Raw genomic sequence first — 20,733 nt, 5'->3', positions numbered from 1 at the left:
ATGAGTATATCTCTCTATATAGTAGAAAAACAATAAAAAAGATTGTATATGAAACCTTGAATCTCTGATTCATCTTGTTCTTTTATATATGTATATAAAGCAACATGAATATATGTAATATATGGTGATATATCACCATATATTACATATATTCATGTTGTATGTATATATATATACACACATACATATCTCCATTTAGGAGATATATATTCATATATCACCATATATTACATATATTCATGTTGTATGTATATATATATGTATATACATACATACATACATACATATCTCCATTTAGGGTTATGCCTTTTGTTTGTACTCTCTGTATCAAGGGTTTCAGTTTTTTTTCTTCTTGATGGTTTCTAATAGATCATAACTCTTTTTTTTTGGTTCCTATTTCATGTTCCTATTCGGACAACAGCAAAGATTTTTGGATTCTGAATTTTTCCATACTTGGTTTAGTTCTATATTCTCCTCCCCACCCCCTTTACTTTACCTGTTTTGAGAGGAACATATAGTCTCTTGCTATTATTGTTATGTTTTGCAGTTCAGCCTGATTTTCTTTTATGAATTTTGATGTTATGCCATTATATATCACATATATATTTTGCATTGCTGTTGGTTCATTGTCTATGGTTACTTTAAGTATAGCCTAATTTCCTTATATGTCTATTGATATTGGGAATTTTAATTTTTACTTTGATTGATATGACAGTTTGATTGTAACTCCTGTTTCTTGGGATTCACTTTATATACAGTAAATTTTAAAGCTAAATTTCTGATGAAACTCACAGGTCTATTTTTTTTAAAAGATGTGTTTAAACCTTTAACTGCAATCTTCAGAAATGGACTTTAATATTTCTCATTGCTGATCCAATGCTACTATAATATAGTATAAAATTAATCATTTTAGATTAAGACATAATCTTTTGAATTTCTAAACACTTAATGGAGCATATTTTGAAAGAATTAGCTTTCTTGCTTGACAACCAACTCAGTTAAATGGACAATAATAGATACTATCATTAGGGGTTCATCTTGTTAACTACTTCTCACATTCAGTAGTCAGAAGTTTTACATGAAACAGGTTAGTTGCAAAATAATGGAAAGAGACTTATAGAGGTTAATTGTGCTATATTAGTAATGTGCAGTGATATTAGCATCTGTTCAATGTTCCTGTAGATACATTGCATTTTCATTTTTTTAAACCTGCCTTGTGTGCATGTTTTAGTCATCTCTGTTCCTCCCTCTCCTAATGATTAATCATTACACTTTTACAAAACCCCTTTTTAATTTCACATCTTTCTACTTTTTTTCTACTTTCTATTTCTTACTAAAGCCTCCTTTCAAATACATTCTGCTAGTCTTTTCTGCAATATAGCAATGAACTCCAAATCAAGAGCAGAGGAGCTAACCTAATTTTTGGTAGCTAAAGTTATAATTAAAGCTGCAGGATGTTATGCTGTAGACCTAGTCTCTCATCCTAGCTAACTATTAATTAGCTGGGTGGTAATTCCACCACTGTGTATTTAATCATATTCTAATCTGTATTACAGTTATTGGTGTATAGAAATTGTGGTTCACTTGGAAGAATAATGGTCTTGCAGTCAGAAGCTGTGAGTTCAAGTCCTCATTCAGATATTTACTGTATATGTACTTTGGCCAAGTTAATTTCTTAGTCTTAGTTTCTTTATCTGCTAAGAAAGAATAATGATATGTGTACTATATACCACATAGGGATGTTGTGAGGAAGGCATTTTATAAAATTTAACATTGAATATAAATATTATTTTCTCCTACAACACATTAAACATTTTTCGTTTCCACATCCCCCAACCTAGCATAGTACTCTGTGCATAGTATGTATTTCATAAATGGTTGTTGAATTGCATTAAATTTGACCCTTTGGGACTTCACTTTCCAAATTTGTGGAATGAAAATATTCTTCTATGTGATTATAAGTGTCTGTGTAACTCTAAAATTCTATTACATTTGAATGTGCTCTTAAGAAAAATCTTCCTATGAAACAAAATGATTTCTTTTAAAGCATTAAATTTTTTATTTTGTGGTTTTAGACATCTGGGAATCCCTTCCAAATGAAAAAAGACTATGAAAGTTATAAAAATGGAGTCAATCTAACAACAATGAAGGGTCACTTCGGGTTGGACTAGACATTTGTGATGAATGGACAATAATGGTATACCTACGTAACTGTTGTATAGTGACCTGAAGTGGGGTAACCAAAAGGGGGCAGGGCAGAAGTACTGTAAGGATTCACTCAAGCATAACCTCAAGCAACGTGGCATAACTGTGGATGGCTGGGAAAGAATGTAGCCAACAAACCAGGCAGTCGCAGCCATAATGAACTGAGCCAAGACTTTGGGCTCACAATAAGCCTGAGAGACAGTGTCACAATAGCCCTCTTCAAATAGTACTATAGATGCTAATCAAAGGACACATTTCACATGTGCTGAGTATGAAAGGAAACTTGGTCCCACATATACTCGTCATAATTGCTAACATCTAACCACCCCATTCTAAAATATAGAATCTTTAAAATTTGTCTTTCACTTATTTCTATTTTGTTACTTTCAGGTATTGTGGTTAATTAGAACTACCATAACAAAGTGTTGCTTAGTAGATTTCCTTGGAACTATTTAAATATATTTGTAATCAGCACATCAAGCGATTGTAAATGATGCTTCTAAACTGCTCAAAAATTGTGTTCCTTTAATTAATTTAAATATTCTCATTGCCATCTTTTTAAATATTCTTTAATACACTCATAAAACCTAAGCTTCATATGTGGTGCCAACTTTTCAGCCCTATGACCTAATGGATATAAATTCTAAATTTGGCAAATGAGAAAATGAAGAAGGAACTTGTATAGATATGTACATATTTGTACTTAGATATTTGTAGAGATGAAATACAGTACAACATATAATACAGGCTATTGACCTAGAAGTCATAAAGACCCATGTTCAAGTACTGCCTCTGACATATATTGGCCTTGTGGCCTTGGTAAAGAACTTAACTTCTCAGTTTCCCAGATAATTCACTATTATTATATGAATTACAGAGTAAGTACAGACTGGCATGGTATCATGCACTAGTTTAGAAATCACAGTAAGCCGACAAATTCTTTTCATTGACAGTTTTTTAACATATTATAAATATTCAAACCTTCAAATTTGGAGCAAACTAAAACATCCTTGCAGATCTATACTATCTGTCGCTGTATGTATGTGTGTATGTATGTATGTATGTATGTATGTATGTATGTATCTATCTATCTATCTATCTATCTATCTATGTGTTTATCTTTTTCTTTATCATTCCAACCCCACCTCCAACCCTACTCCCCATAGCACTTTAGGATCTGGTTGCCCTATGTTACTCCTCCTTTCTACTTACATATTATTCCCTTCATATTCTTTATGGTTTAGTCATAAAGTTTACCTGTTTTTCCTCACCCATGACCCTTTATCTCCCATTTATTTTGTTTGGGCTGTCATCAATGAATGAGAGTCCAGTCCTTAGAACATATACATTATGTCCTAAGTGCTTCCAATTCATGCATAGGCTAAGTGACCCTGCTTCCAGGCAGGCATCATGGAGGATTCTTCTCTCCTACTTCAGACCACCCCGTGTATTTGCTGTTTTCTGTCAGCTTGCTATGTGGAGTAAAAGTCTTTTAATTTTCTGCTTAGCCACAACTGAGAATGTGTATGAAATGTTTGAGAAGATAATCTCTTGCACTCTCCCCTGTGCTTTCAAATGAGGAGAACTGCCTTGAGCAACAGGGGCAGGGGCAGAAGTAGACTCTTCTATCTTCCACCTGGCTGCCAAATGTCTGTGAACACATGGTACCCCTATTTCCTTTATTTCCCCTGAGTTTCTCCTTTACTGATCATAGGTGAATCTTGAGATGGAGGCACTCAGGTGACCAGTGAGACTGGGAAATCCATCCAAACTATTTGAAATCTTACAATCACAGTCCTAGAGCTGGTAGCAGCAGTAGCCAAATCTAGTGAAGAGCCAGTGTACCGTTGAGAAGTGCCCTGCTTGTTCAAGCCCAGCAATGAGTCCACCAGGCAGCTGAGACAGCTCTGCGAGGGAATGATTCACCCAATGGTTATGCCATACCCAGAAGTGAACTTGGTATAGACCTTGAGAAGGGAGAAAAGGACTCCCAGGGTCATAAAGTGCCCTCCCCATTCTGAGTAGAGAGAGAACTATTTTCTATCTACTACTTTGAGTTTACTCTCTCCAGGGTTGTCTGCCTGTGTACAGAGGAGGTAATGTACCTCCAGGTCTGGGAGGCTTTCCCTATACAAAAGCTAACTGATATAAAATGATCAATTGATATTGAGGAGATCTACATTGACTAATAGATATGGGGGGAGTATACCATATGGGAACTTTTGAGTAAGACTACTGGCAACTCCAACCCCTCAGAGTTACCAAAATCCTGAAGGTTGGGGAGAACCTATACTTGGAATACCCTCCCTCTTCATCTCTGCTTTTGGGAATCTTTGGTTTCCTTCAACTCTCAGCTCATGTACCACCAGTCTTGAGAAATCTTTCCTGATCCCTCTCAGCTGCTAAAGTTTTCTTCTTCAAGGTGACTTTGCATTTGTCTAGTATGTATCTACTATGTCTGTATGTCTGCTGCCTCTCCCATTAAAATATAAGCTTCTGAATTGGAGGGACTGATTCTCTTTCCCTTTAAAAGAAAAGAATCCATTAATGATGTTATCATTTACATAGTTCTTTATATATTTCATTTGATCTTTACACCAACCCTTATAAGGTAAGTGCTATTATTATCCCCATTTTACAATTGAGGAAACTAAAGCAGAGAGAGGTAAAATGACAGGGTCACACAGCTAGTTTAAGGAAGGATTTGAACCCTGTGCTTTCTGATCAGAGCCAATTTTTAAGTTCTTTATCCACTGTACCACCTAGCTGCTTTACCTTGCACTTATATAGTAGTGTGAACTCCTTAGAAGGTAGGGCATCACAAAATCTAGTTCTATTATTTGGTACACTTGGGGAGAAGTGGATAAACATAACCATAAAGGAGGAGGTGATCTTTTTCTTTATAAATATGAAATTCGAATATATTTGGATTTATTCATGTTTTATATTTGTCTTTTTAGTGGATAAAGTGCCGACCTTGGAATCAGGAGGACCTGAATTCAAATCCAGCTTCAGACACTCACCCAGGACAAGTCACTTAACCTTGTTTGCCTGTTTCTTCATTTGCAAAATAAGATGGATCAGGAAATGGCAAATCACTCCAGTATCTTTGCCAAGAAACCCCCAAATGGGGTCATGGAGAGTTGGACATGGCTGAAACCACTCAAATTAGTCAACTTAACTTTGGTATGACTGATTCTGAATCCTAGTTAGTTACTTCCTGGGTAACCCCGGTCAGGTCACTTTGTATCTCTGGGTCTTTATCTGTAAAACAAGAGGTTTGGATTAACTAACTTGTTAAGGTCCTTTCCAGTTCTAAAATTTGAAGATTTATATTAGTTAAAGATAGTTTCCCCAGCTATGTGAGGAAATGTGGACTGATACACACACACACACACACAAACACACATATATATTTGCTTTTTGGAGGGGAGAGAGTAGGGAAACTGAGGTTAAGTGACTTGCCCAAGGTTACATGGCTAGGTTTTTGTGTTAAGTATCTGAGGCCAGATTTGAACTCAGGTCCTCCTGACCTTTAGGGCTGGTGCTCTATTCACTGTGCTACCTAGCCATCCCTGGAATGATATATTCGCAAAAGCTGTATTTTTATAGACCATTTCCTTACCAGAAATAAACTGCAAGGGTTTAATAGAACAATGCAATGAATGTGAACAGGTAGTATGACCCCAAATTTTGAATGTTACATTATTTCAAATAAAAGAATTGTATAATTTTAATGTATAATTTATTTTGATATTATATTTTCATATATAATATATGCAATTATAAATCATTTAAATAATATAAAATGTTATATATTTTAATATAAAATTATCCTGAATAGTTTGATAAATATAATAGTCACAAAATTAACACACCTTGCTTATTATAAGTAAACATAACCTCAAAATGTTTCAGACTTTGAACTCACAAAGAATTCAACAAAAAAGACTGCATTTATTAAAGAGAAACTGCAATGGCCAGGGACTCCAGACTCCCACATAGTGTTGCTAACTTAAATATTCAACGTAACAACACTCCACACATTAAAGAATACTGGGTCCTGAATTTTTTTTAAAAGGTTTGGTTTAGGATCTATCATTTTTGATTTGGCTAAATTTTAACTGATTAAAATTTTAATAAAATTGACTTTCTAGATGATGAACAAAGTCAGAAATCTCTTTAAGATAATTTTCCTTAAAAATATTCAATTCTGCTCAATAAATTTATATACAATTTTAATTCAGCCTATATTTTTAAATTTTTTCTTTTGATTTGAAATTGATTTTTAATAATTTATTTATTTTTAGTTTACAACATTCAGTTCCATAATCCCTTGAGTTCCAAATATTCTCCCCCTCCTCTTCCCCTACTCCCATGGTGGCATGCAATCTAATACAGGTTCTACAAATACTTTCACATTAAACATTAGTCAAGCTGTAAAGAATTATAACCAATGGAGTGAACAATGAGAAGGAACGAAACAAAACAAAAGAGAGAAAGCAAGTAGTTTGCTTCAATCTGCATTCAGACTCTGTAGTTCTTTCTCTGGATGTGGATGACCCTTTCCATCATAACCTTGCATTTTGCTGAGACGAGCCCAGTCTATCAAAATTAGACGTCACAGATACGATTTGTCTGTAATTGTGTACAAAGTTCTCCTGATTCTGCTCTCCTCGTTCAGCATCAGTTTATATAAGTCTCTCCAGGTTATTATGAAGCTTGTCTGCTCCTCATTTCTTACAGCACAGTAGTATTCCATTACATATATACATACCACTACTTGTTTAGCCATTCCCCAATTGATGGGCATCCCCTTGATTTCCAATTCTTTGCCACCACAAAAAAAAAAAGCTGCTATAAATATTTTTGTACATATGGGTCCTCCTCCCATTTGAATGATCTTTTTGGGATACAGCCCTGGAAGTGGTGTTGCTAGGTCAAAGGGTACGCACTTTTTTATAGCCCTTTGGGCATAGTTCCAAATTGCTTTCCAGAATGTTCGGATCAGTTCACAACTCCTCCAACAATGCATGAAATTATAATTTTTGAGTGGATTATACTGAAGTTCTCCATCCACAAAAATTACAAAGCTTTAGCATCCATTTTCATCACTCTCCCCAGGACCATCCAGCATATTAAATGCTTTGCAAATGTAAAAGTGTTACTTAAATGTTGTTAATTCAACTCAACAAACATTTATTAAATATCTAATGTGGGAAAGACACCTTAGCTGTCCAAAAGTGCAGGGTAATTAAAAATACATTTCAATTGTACTTCTACTTCTCTAAAGAACTTTCACATCCTTCATCTCCCCTCCCCCCGCCCCCTCGCTCCAAAGAAGTTGTATTCATGTGAGAATATTGAAATGGGCTCTCCAGTGTGGCAAGGTGGGTATTATTGTCCCCATTTCATAGATGAGTAGACTACAGCTAAATAGAGTAGAATTTGCTAAGGGTCACATGACTAGATAATAGATTCAACACTAAAATGTAGATCTTCTGATTATTCATCTAGCGGATTTGAACTAATTTGGATAGAAACAATCAATAAAGTGCTCTTCACATGTAGACAGTCTGTAAAAAGTACACCTGCACAACATTTGACTTGAATTAAAGCAGGCCAACAGCAAGTTTTATTTGACTAAGCTATTTGAAAAAGAAAGGTATATTTTAACCCTTGTGAAATCTCATATATCAATAACCAATCAAAAAACATTTATTAAGAACCTACCTTATGTCAGGCACTGTGCTATCATATATCAATCATAACCTTCAAATCAGCCGCTTATGGAGGAGTGTCTTCTTCGACCCCCACCCCCTGAATTTTAGATTGCTATTTGAATTTTTTTTTCTAACAGTAACACTACCAGGGGTATTTAATTAAAATCTTTTAAATGATCACACCCACATACAAATTTGCACAACTGCAGCTCAGTGTTTTCACTGTTAGGCTTCAAAAAGCAATTTCAGGTAATTCTAACTCTTGAAGAGATTCTTTTGACATGCTATCAGCAGATATTTCCCCAAAATAGTTTGTGTATTTGATTACATTATCAAATGTAATTTGATTTCCTTTGCATTTCAATTCCCATAATGAAAATTATATAAAATATTTGGAAGGAATTTTCATTTGAATCTTGCTTTTTTGAAAGAGGTTTTTTTAAGCTAAAGGTTTTTTTTCTCATTGGAAACACATTTCTAAATACTAAAATCCTTTTAAAATGAATTTTTAAAATAAGCCTTAATGACTTTTCAGTTGATAAGAGCAAAAAGACATCGAGTTACATTTGGTTTTATAAACCAATTGTGTATGAGTCATTTTGATCAATGCTACACTGGACTACAGCCTGAAGAACAGTAAATTCACTTGAGATGGGCAGCTAATATTCTTTGAACACTTGAATAAATTGATGTAAATGTTAGCTTTAACATTCTCTTTGTTAATGTTTTTTTTCTCTCGAAACCTCTGAATGAGCAACGGCAAGCTGAATAGCAACATCACAGTGCTGAAAGAATTTTTCAACAACAATTTGCTTGTTCTAATTTGCTTTTCAAGGTTGGTGATCAGGATCATTACCTATTTCTATTAATCTGGTCCAGTAATTTCTCTTATTCTAGTCATATTTAGTTTCTTTGGTACTTTCCTTGGAAAAAATAATTGAAATAAAAAATGCTACCAGCAACCTATGTAGTTCTGTCGTTTCAAATTAAAAACAAAACAAAAACACTCCAGAAACAGATACATTGCACCTCAGTTACACCTGCTGAGGAAGTAAGGAAACATTAAAAAGAACTGGTATTTCTAAAGAAAGCTTTGTTGCTTTAATTATTTAGTCCATGAAACCAATATACCAAATCATTATTTATGCAATCATAACTTTTTCAAATAAAAGTTGATCAAAGTTTGATTGTGAACACAGAGAATTCTCATTTTCTTAATTAGGGACTATGCATATTCTATAGGGAATAGGACTCTGGATTTTAGATGTCAACAAAGCAAATTTCATAGTATTTTGAAAAGTACTTTAAAACCCAAAATATATATCCTGTAATAACTTATCCCATTATTTACATCCTCAGTAGTATTCAATATTGCCCAATATTTTCTTTTTCCTACTTGTGGAAAAAATTATGATGTATTTCTTCTCAGATCCAATTTTCAAATGGCTTGTTTTAGTAAAGCTTCCTCTGGGTCTGCAAAGCTAAATGATGTTTCAATTGTTCTCAGCAAATGATATAGTAAACTAGAAACACCCACACAGATCCTTAGTAAAGCAATAGAGATATCTATAAATAAACTGGACCAAACCTTCCCTTAAAATGGCAGTAACAGTTAAGCAGTTATATAGAAATAGAAAAAAAGTCTTCAGCCTTTTTCCTTATAACCACCAGAGGGCAGAAAAGTTCTTTGTAGGAATAAAGAGGTTTTCTTGCCCTAAGAATCATATTTTTATTGAATATATATGATTTTTAATGACTATTATTAAAAATGTCAAGCATTCCAATTCTCCAGGGGAAACTACATAAAATAGTTGGATTTCATGCAACCTGACTTCGAAAATGCGGTTGTTTTAAATAGGTCACCCTCTAGAAAATATTCCATGACCTACATATGAAGGAAAATTCATTAAGGGGTTCTTCATCTGAAGTACCTCTTCCTTAATCTGTATGTGGATATGCATCGCCCATTAAAAATATGGAATAATTCAATCATGTAGATTAGACAGGGCCTACTGGTTTAGCATTTGAAAGAAAGTTAGGCATAAAAGCAATATCATTTTAAGGGTAGTAATAACTGAAATACCTCTGGAAGTCTATTTCTCTTGGCTATTGCTGCTCACTGCAATTGCTCAGAGATATGATATTAAGTGAGTAGAAACAGCTGGTGAACATTTTTAAGCCAAACTAAAATTGTGTGTTGATTCAATAAAATCCAAATTGTATGACTATAGTAATTTGATTAGTAATGGTTTCTCAATATGGATTGGCACCCTAGAATTTTTGGCAGTTCAATTAAGGAAATGAAATCTTCGATTTTAAAATATTTAGTTCCTTTACTTCTCTGAAATGACACATAATGTGCATACCTTATCTGTTACATATAAATGCTCTCTGTTGAATTAAAGTATAATGACAGATATTGTAGGTACATTAGGTGTTTTCGAATATATAGCAGTTAGATGATAGAACATTTTATAATTAAATTTTAAATCCATGGAATACATTCTTTGTAAAAAAAGTTTTAGAAACCTTTTTAATATACAAATGCAGCTAGGTATATCAACAACAGGGTTTCTTTTTTTAATCTTTAATTCTACAATGTTACTCAAATGATTTGTTATTAGGGAGCATACAGCCATGCTGGTTTATTAATAACATTAGAGATGAGTTGGGAAAATTCAATCAATTTGCCAAAGAAAAATATGCAATAAAGTAGGGACTGTCTTTTGCGTTTCTCTGTATCCCTTGGACATTAACAGAGTGCCTGTAGTGCTTAATAAATGCTTGACTTTACTAAAAGAAAAAAATAAACACCAAAATAATTACATTTTAAAATATCTAACTTATACTATACAGCAAATTGGTTAAAGCTAATAAATGATGGTGAAGCATTTGAAGTTTAAATGTAATATAAATAAGAATCGTTAACCAATATTCAGGCTTTAAAATTGACTTGAGTAACAAAAAAAATTCATGCTACGTTAAAAAAAGTTTAATATTCTAAAATGGAACTTAACTCAAGTTAGGATAGTGATTATATTTTGGGAAGACATTCTCTGAAAAATGAGAATTTTACATTACAAATAATGAAACTAGTTACTATTTTAAAGAAAAAGCAAATTGTTTTATGTTTATCAAGAAAGTTCTCCCAATATTCTGAAATATAAAGTAATTCATAATGTATGAATAAAATTTGAGAGACCAAATTAATTATCAAAGGGAACAACTGTGTTTTAGAGAAAAATAAATTTTAAAAATGTGTAAAACAGGTGACTTTTTACAAGCATTTGGTAATGGTACATTTTCTTTCTAAAATTTATTGCCTTGTTTATAGACATTTCTTTTTCAGCTACATCTCCTTCCAACATACCACGTGTTACTAATCTGCAAGAAAAGATGATTCAATTTCTCTAAACAGAAGCATTTTCCTCATCTAAAGTAACGGTTCAATTCCTTTGATTCCTAGGTGTCCCCACTCTTCATATTTATATGTGAAACATTTTAAATTGTATTTGGAATATCTTTTTAAGAAACTTACACTTCCAGCAAAGGGAAATGTTTATTCCTTCGAGTAAGAAATAAACTTCATTTGGTATTCAATTGACTTTCCAACTTAGTAGACAGGACTTTACAACTTCAAATACGGAAAATAAATTGCATTCTTGGCCCTTGCTTTAAAAGGTTATGAAGAATAAACGCACACCCTGGTAGTGTTCTAGTGATCTCCCTAATCTCAGTTGCACTTTGTCAGAATGAGGTAACTGGTAGTTAAGTGAAATACCCTAGATCAAAGGGGGATTAATCACCAACTGAATCCTTGCTGAATAAACCTGTCATTCAAGAAAATTATTTCCACTGAACTTAGCAGAGGATTGAAGGTATTTGCATAACAGGGACCACGTACTTCAGCCAGGTTAAAAGGTTCAGAATTCATCCCATGTTTAGCTTTTTGCCTCCTTTTCCTTTCAGCAACCCTGTACAATGGTTTCTAATCTGATAATACAGCCAACTATCTAAATGATGTCAGAACAGGAAAGTATTGCAAAATTTGGATGAGGGATGGATCAATTTCACTTTCAGTAGTAACTCCTAAATCTGATTTGTTGGAATTTGAGATGTAATCCTTAAAAAAGTCCCTTAAACCCGAGGACTATTTATTAACACCCCCTTTTTGACCTTTGTCTTAGAAACAACTGTTGTGTTCTGGCAGGGGCCCCTGTGGTTCTTCATTATCATTCTACTTATCTACCTTGCCCCTAAAAGGTGGGGTTCTATGCATGTCTATAAGTGTTTTGTGGTCTTGAATTTAAAAAACAAGGAGAAATTACAGACTTTGCTTTGAAATTTTAATATTATTTGATAACACAGGAAACCACAATCATTATAAACGAGTTTGAAATTTTAAGGGAGTCTGGCATCTATAATAAGGGAATTATAATAATGCAACAGGCATTATCTAGAAATAATTCTCATTAAGTTTCTCTGACAATGCTGTTTGTATAAGTGAAGATATTCAGACCAGATACTGAGAGACCAAAAGAGACATTAGTTGATGCAATCATCAGACCAAAGTTGGAGCATAGATATTTGCCTCAGAAATTAAAAAAGAGAAAAAAGAATATATATATATATATGTATACATATATATATATTTGAGATTAAAAAGACAAATTATCAATGTCAAATATTTTTTCTAATGGTCATTTTCTAGAAGTTTTATACCTTCCTTACCTGTTAGGTGCCCTGAAGAAGCTAACTATATAGCAGACACTGGATTTCATAATCATATTTTGACACTAAAAGTAATTTACACTTGCATCTAGACTAGGTTCAATATGATTCAGTCTTTCATTGAAAGCAATTCTTGTATTCATTGGAAATCCAAAGCATCTTTCAAGTTTAAAAAAAATGCAAAGAATGGTTATCAAAGAAAATGAATAAAATACATATTGAGATAATTTTTTAGAAAATGATTGAAGTTTTAACCCAAGAAAGGACTCTTAGAGCGTCTTATAGCTTAGAATAAGAACATGTCAATCACGATTAAGCTTCTAGAATCGGAATCCCTTTGAAATGCAGCTGTTTCTTCTTTAATTGTGGAAGGGACTCTAAAGAAAAGAAAGGTCCAGCCTTAAAGATGAGTAAGGAATACAAAATAGCTCAGGATTAGTTGTGGAGTTCAAAGGTCGCTAATTACACTAAGGAGTTCCCAGACACAGGGAAAACATTAAACAAGTTACCTACAAAATGGGAAATAGACTTTGTCTTCAGAAATTATCCTGAAGTAACAAGTTTCTAGACAAAATCAAACATATCACAGTGTACTCAGCTGATATCAATGGGATGAAAATAGGAATTGGTTTTAGTCTATAGTGTTCTGAAAGGCAACTGATGGTATCACATTTCCTTCCCCACATATTTTTCATATGCATTATATTTTCCTTCAGGTTTCTAGAACAGGTTTCAAACCAGAGAATTATGGTTTCTATTTAAAGTTTTCTAAAGAGGTTGATTACATAAAAATCTCCCACTAACCAGTATGAATCTCGTACTTTACTCATAGTACCTTGCTGAACTTATGTAAAATTAGGTAGCTGATTGAAAACCAGTATAAGTCTTCCAAAAAGGTTAGTTTTTGATGCTGACACTTAGTTGCTGTTAGTTTGCATATAATCTAAACAATGGTATTCCTACAGTGTAAAAGAGTTCAAACTTAAATGTATGGAATATATTGCTTTTTCTCTTCTAAAAAGGTCAGTTTTAATAATGGGGTAGCATCAGTGACAATAATGAAGAAAGGGTTATTTCAAATCTTGAGGTTCCAGGCTACCCTCAAGCCATTCCATTGCTCTTATTCAAAAGAGCTAGCAGATTTATGCAATATTTTTATTAGAATTTTTAGAAAGCAAAGTATAATAAATATATTTGGCATTTGTATTTAGTCATTTGCTAAAACAGCATTATGTTGTTTCTAATATTTAGTTTTAAAAAAACATACATGTAAAAATACTGAAACTTAAGAAATTTAAACTAATTCTCACCTAAAATCACCATTACTATTAGTTACCAGGAATATGGAAGATGACAAAGAATAGAAAAAGAACAATGGTGAAAAGAACAGCAAGAATGGATGGATTTTTGGGGAAAAAAAGGTATTAAAGGAACCAGGAAAAAAAGAGATAAAAACAATGCCATAAGTAATCTAAATGTTAAATACTTTCTACACAAAATTTACATCCATTCATAGCTGAATTCTTGACTATAGTAAAAAAAAAACATGCATAAAAGCAACATATATTCAAACGCATCTTTGAAAAATTAAGACAGAAAAACTGCAGATTATCAAGCCCTTTTCCTAAAGTGAGCTTTATATAGCCTTTTAATATACTCAATGCCATTCTAAAGAAAGAACTTTATTAGGGAAGATGAATGAGCACACACATCTTCAACGGAATTATGGAATTTCTTTTTTTTCCCCCAAATGCTTTATTAACTTCTGGTTTACATCATTCATTTCCGCCAGATTTTGAGTTACAAAAGTTTTCCTTATTTTTCCCCTACCCACCACCCCAAAATAGTGGTCCCACAGGATATCCCCTCCTCCAATCTGCTCTCTCCCATATCCCCTTCGACTTTTCCAGTAGGGCATAATGGATCTCTATGCCCCATTGCCTGTATATCTTATTTCCCAATTACATGTAAAATAGTATTAATAATAGTATATACATACGTACATACACACACACACACACACATATATATATATATATATATATATATATATATATATATATATATGTTTAAAAACTTGGAATTCCAGATTCATTCCCTTCCTCCCTTGTCACCCACCCTTACTGGGAAGATAAGCAATTCAGTATAGGTTGTACATGTGTAGCTATACAAAACATTACCATATTGTAAATTGTACATATATTGTAAAAGACTGACTATATTTCCCTCCCTCCTATCCCACCTCACACTAATTCTATTCTCTACTTTGATCCTGTGCCTTTTCAAAAGTTGCAATCTCTTATAAATAGGAAAGTTTGGAATAACATCAACAATTTCACATTAAAACAATTCTGTCCTTTTATAAGACAACATTTCCAAGAGAGCCATTGTTTCTAATGTAGTCACTATTAAGCAATATTAGTTAACATTTACTGAGGGGCTTGTCCTGTGCAAGATACTGAAATACACAGCCTAAAAATCAGTATTACAGGCTTCCTCATTTTACAAAGGAGAAAACTGAAGCCCAGAAAGTTATTAAATGACTAGCCCAAGGTCCTATTTGTGGCAATGTTGGGATTTGTACCCTGGTCCTCTAGTTTCAAATCCCAGGCTCTTTACATTAAACCATATTCTTTTCCATTGTGTGCTTTAGCTTGTTCAAGGAAACCATGAAAAGGCAACAGAGTAGAAAAATCAGCTTTTAAAATGTTTTCGTTTAAAACACATATTCTGTAAACACAATGACACTGAAATGAAATGAAATTGATTCATGATTCATTTCCATTGGAGAGAAATGTACAAGATAAAAAGTAAAAGACAGTAAATTTATTTTAACTATGTTAATATGACTTAAATTTCCCCCTTTTTAAATATTAGAAAATTACAGAAATAATGATCTGTATGTTACTGGTGCAGGGGCTTTGGAATTCCATATACAGTAATCAGATGAAATCAATTCCCGGCCTAAAAAGGAAACAAGAGACAATGTTTTGTATGTGTGTGTGTGTGTGTGTGTAATGCACAAAGTTCTGACTTTAAAAATGATACCAATAGCATTTGAAAATAATTTCAACAATATTCTTGTATTACTAATTTCATTTATAAATATGTCAATGTGCTATCTACTATTATATTATAGAAGATTTAATAAATTTTAATACCCATCAATTTCTGTTTATTTTTAGTTTATAATACAAAGTATCAGTCAAATATTCCTTACTCTTGCTATGCCAAATCCTGACATTTTCCTTAGCATGGACATTCTACTTCTAACCCTTTACCCTCATGGCAAAATCCTTACACTTGAATCAGTTTCCATTTTCACTATTGCAACTTCTTAATTAATGTACCTTATTCTGACCTTGATACCTTCCCTTTCACTTAAAACATCTCAGCTAAAATAATCTCTTGATTACTTGTTACAAAGTTACTCATATGGGACCCTTTGCTGTCTCCCTAATAAAATTTAAATTTCATCCTTTCACATTTACAAAATTCAATTTTGTAGCTTTTATTAAACAAGTATAACCCATAACACTTTTCTTCATTCCAGCTGCAGAATACCACAGTTTAGAACACTGTAAAAAGATTACTGCTCTCCTAACCATGTTGTAACCTGAACATTCCAATATGGTGATAGCCCATAATGGCCAAAGAATAAGTAATAATTATTATCATTATGGCAGCTGTTTAGAAACTAATAGCAGAAGTAAATTCATCTGTACATGATGGTCCCTTTAAAACGGGCTCCATTTATTTTAAAATTATGATAGCTGTGTGCTAAACTGATCACCTAATATCAGGATATATGTCTGAAAATTATTTTCCAACATATTTCAATTATTTATGAATTAGTTATGAATACCTAAAATGTTTTAGACATGGAGTCAATTAGACCCCAATCATCCTCAGGAGCTATACAATTTTAAATGCTGTTTGTCAGCCACCACAAGTGCCTTCCACAATGGTTTTTCTTAGCATCCATGAATTATCCCTAACAAAATAAAAAAACTTCAGCATACTTAGTGGTCAACTTTCTCTGACATCAACCAATAAACAAGTACTTATTAAAAGGTTGCTATGTGTGCTAGCTATACAAAGACACACACGAAACAATTCAATTCCATTCACATTTATTAAGTGCCTACTGTATGCCAGGCACTGTGCTAAGCACTGCAGATGTAGAAAGAAGCAAAAGAGTGTCCCTACCTCAAGGAGTCCCTAGTCCAATGGGGATGATGACAAGACATCCATGTGGGATATGTAGGGAATGAATTAAAGATAACTTCGAAGCCTAGGGCTTAGGAAAGCTTTGTGGTGGTACTTACATTGTATCTTAAAGCAAATCAGGGATTTTTAGAGGAGGAGGAAGTACATCTTTAAGAAAAGATGGAGATAATATAAGAAGAGGGCAGAGCCAACAAAATAAAGGGGACCAACTCACCCTTGTGCATGCGGTGCCCAATTCCCTGCTATCACCATTACAGTTTTTTGGAATTTTTAAGCTCTGATCCAAGAATCTCCCTTAGACCTTTCAAATGATAATCTCATTCCCTTTGTTCTTGTTCTTTTTCCCTAACACCACAGGATTTCTATCCACCAGCTTAAAAAAAAGACAAAAATTAAAAAAAAAAAATTCTTTTCCTTCAAAATGTATAAATTACATACATTTTGTTTAACTGAATTCAAGCCACTATTTCTTTATTCTGTGTCATTTCAGTATTTAACCTGTACATCATTTTAAATTCGTTGACAAGCTGCTTTGTGATTATGAATTATATATTGGTATTTAGTATTTGCCTGATAAAGTAGGTACTCAGTAAATACTGGTTAGCAAAAATATTTTCTTAAAGGTAAAAAACCATTCACATTATTATACTAGAAATTATTTGCAAAAAAAATTTATTTACTAAGAAATCTAGTTTTTGATCCAGTTGAACCTATTATGGCTCTTTCTCTCGTACATATTCAGTTTCAGTGGGTGGCTTTGTAAGCCACCAGAAGATAGAGACCAGAACGGGACTGGCTGAAACAAGAACAGAAGGTACTCTGAACAAATGGGGACCACACCATAATATATGAAGTCGAGTCAGCATGAAATTTTTGTTATACTTTCTTCAGTTCAGTTTAAAACTAGGGAACTTACATGTAGTTATTTTAGGTTTTCCTGATGCAAACATTTGAACTGAATGCTGATCTGCATAACACCCAGTAAGCGTGTAATCTGGAATCCTAAAATAAAGCTGGAAGAAAACAAAAATGTATTGAAATCCAAGTCATTCATTTAATTCACAATGTCACATAGTTTCTTTACCCATGATTTCAGTAGGTTTATCTCATATATTTCACAACGTAAAAATCACAAACCTTAAAACCAGGATATAGTGTAAATATTTATGATGAATATTAAGTAGGCTAACATATATTTCTAATGATTTCTGAAGTGCAAGAAGCAGAAATGTATGATTGGGGGCGGCCAGGTAGCACAGTGAGTAAGAGCACCAGCTCCAGTGTCAGGATGACCTGGCTGAAATCTGGGGTCAGATACTCACTACCACACCCAGAAACACCTGGCCGTGTAACCTTGAGCAAGTTACTTAACCCCAATTGCTTAGGGGCAGCCAGGTAGCACAGCGAGTAAGAGCACCGGCTCCAGTGTCAGGATGACCTGGCTCAAATCTGGGCTCAGATACTCAGCACCACACCCAGAAATAACTGGTCATGTAACCTTAAGCAAGTTACTTAACCCTGATTGCTTTAAAAAAAAGAAAAAGAAATGTATGGTTGAAAAAAAGGAGGTGACTGGTCATATTCTAAAATGAGTTTAAAATACCCAATCTTTTTAAACACCGAATACCTTAAATTTAGGTATGGATGCTCCCCATCAAAACGGACTGAAAGCCTTTCACATGCTGATGTGGGTAAAAAAAGTCTATGATCTGTTGGTCCTCTTCCTGGTGATTACACTCTTCTTCAAACTTAGAAAGGTTATTTCAGAGATGACAGGTGAAGGGAGCAGGAGGGGGGTAGGGAGGAAAGGGAATAAGCATTTTAGTAGTACTAAGACTTTGACAAAGATGATCTCATTAGGGCAGCTAGGTGGCACAATGAGTAAATTGCTGGCCCAAGAGTCAGGAGGACCTGAGTTCGATTCCAGACACTTTAAGACCCACACAAAAAAAACTAGCCATGTTAACCTTGGGCAAGTTACTTAACCCCAAATGCCCTCCAAAAGGCAAAAAAAAAAAAAAAAAAAAAAAAGATCTTATCTCATTTGATCCTCACAACAACTTTGCACTTTTTTTTCCCCAAATGCTTTATTAACTTCTGGTTTACATCATTCATTTCCACCAGATTTTGAGTTACAAGCTTTTTGCCTGTTTTCCCCCTATCCACCACCTCAAAATAGCAGTCCCACAGGATATCCCCTCCTCTAATTTGCTCTCTCCCATATGTTTTCCCACAACCCCTTCAACTTTTCCAGTAGGGCATGGTGGATCTCTATGCCCCAGTGCCTGTATATCTTATTTCCCAACTACATGTAAAATAGTATTAATAGCATGAATATATATATATATATATATATATATATATATATATATATATATATATATATATATATATATATATGTATGTATTTTAAACATTTGATTTTAAAAGTTTGAATTCCAGATTAATTCCCTTCCTCCCTTGTCACCCGCCCTTACTGGGAAGATAAGCAGTTCAGTATAGGTTGTACATGTGTAGCTAAAGCAAAACATTACCATAGTAGATATATTGTAAAAGACTGACTATATTTCCCTCCCTCCTATCCCACCTCACACTTGTTCTATTTATTCTCTACTTTGATCCTGTCCCTTTTCAAAAGTAGGTGCTTCCAACTTTCCTCCCCCACAGCTTGCCCTCCCTCATCCCCTTCCCCCTTACTCTCCTGTAGGGTGAGATACTCTATTTAGTGTCTATGTCATTCCCTCCTCTAGCAAAATTGTGTGAAAAAAAGGTTGACCCATTCCCTTTTGCTTTCCTGTTCTTCCCCTCCATTGTAACCATTTTCCCTTGCCTCTTCTATATGAGATAAGTTTACTCCATTCTGTCTCTCTCCATTTCCTCTCATTATATTCCTCTCTCGCCTCTTAATTTCACCTTTTAAGTATCATCTCTTCCTATTAAATTGGTCCTGTGCCCTCTATCTATGCATACCTATACACATATATACACATTCACATATGTATTCATATGCCCACTCCTATATAGATATATTTCTATTCCCTTCAACTATTTTCATACTGAGAAAAATTTCATCAGTTACAATTATCGTTTTTCCATGTAGGAAAGTAAACGGTTCAACCTTGATAAGTTCCTTATGATTTCTTTCCCCTGTTTACCTTCTCATGCTTCTCTTGCTTCTTGTATCTGAATGTCGAATTTTCTATTCAACTCTGGTTTTTTCATTAAGAATGCTTGAAAGTCCTCTATTCCACTGAATGACCGTATTTTCCCCTGAAACATGATACTCAGTTTGGCTGTGTAGGTGATTCTTGGTTTTAATCCTAGATCCTTTGACCTCTGGAATATCATATTCCAAGCCCTTCGATCCCTCAGTGTAGAAGCTGCCAGATCCTGTGTTATCCTGACTGTTTCCACAATATTCAAATTGTTTCTTCCTGGCTGCTGGTAATATTCTCTCCTTGATCTGGGAACTCCTGAACCTGGCTATAATATTCCTAGGAGTTTTCTTTTTGGGATCTTTTTCAGGAGGTGATCAGTGGATTCTTTCAAGTTCTATTTTGCCCTCTGGTTCTAAAACATCAGGGCAGTTTTCCTTGAGAATTTCTTGGATAATGATTTCTAGGTTCTTTCTTTGATCATGACTTTCAAGTAGTCCAATAATTTTTAAATTATCTCTCCTGGATCTATTTTCCAGGTCAGTGGTTTTTCCCATAAGATATTTCACATTGCCTTCTATTCTTTCATTTGTTTGGATCTATTTAACAGTATCTTGATTTCTCATAAAGTCATTAGCTTCCATTTGCTCCAATCTAATTCTGAAGGAATAATTCTCCTCAGTGAGCTT

The 20,733-nt window shown here is 33.8% G+C and overlaps 1 protein-coding gene across 6 annotated transcripts in view; it reads right to left on the bottom strand.

Moving 5' to 3' along the window:
* Positions 1–5,936: 5,936 nt before the first annotated feature.
* AP5M1 (adaptor related protein complex 5 subunit mu 1) overlaps positions 5,937–20,733 on the bottom strand; it is a 53,013-nt gene continuing 38,216 nt past the window's right edge. For 3 of the 6 annotated variants that reach the window (XM_069092264.1, XM_069092267.1, XM_069092269.1), the window contains 2 exons: positions 17,806–17,902; positions 12,261–15,623 (listed from right to left, as the gene is read on the bottom strand). In XM_069092264.1, the coding sequence (XP_068948365.1) occupies positions 15,541–15,623; positions 17,806–17,902 (180 nt within the window). In that variant the 3' untranslated portion in view covers positions 12,261–15,540. Of the gene's footprint in view, positions 7,036–12,260; positions 15,624–16,775; positions 17,686–17,805; positions 17,903–20,733 lie in introns of those variants that run through there. The other 3 variants (XM_069092268.1, XR_011169064.1, XM_069092266.1) reach the window with 3 other exon arrangements.

This window comes from Petaurus breviceps, unplaced genomic scaffold (genome assembly GCF_028583685.1).
Source record: "Petaurus breviceps papuanus isolate PSGF00001 unplaced genomic scaffold, PetGlider_PUasm1.0 189, whole genome shotgun sequence".
NCBI lineage: Eukaryota > Metazoa > Chordata > Mammalia > Diprotodontia > Petauridae > Petaurus > Petaurus breviceps.
Note: the sequence above shows the minus strand (reverse complement) of the source record. Positions and strands in the feature narration are given on the sequence as shown.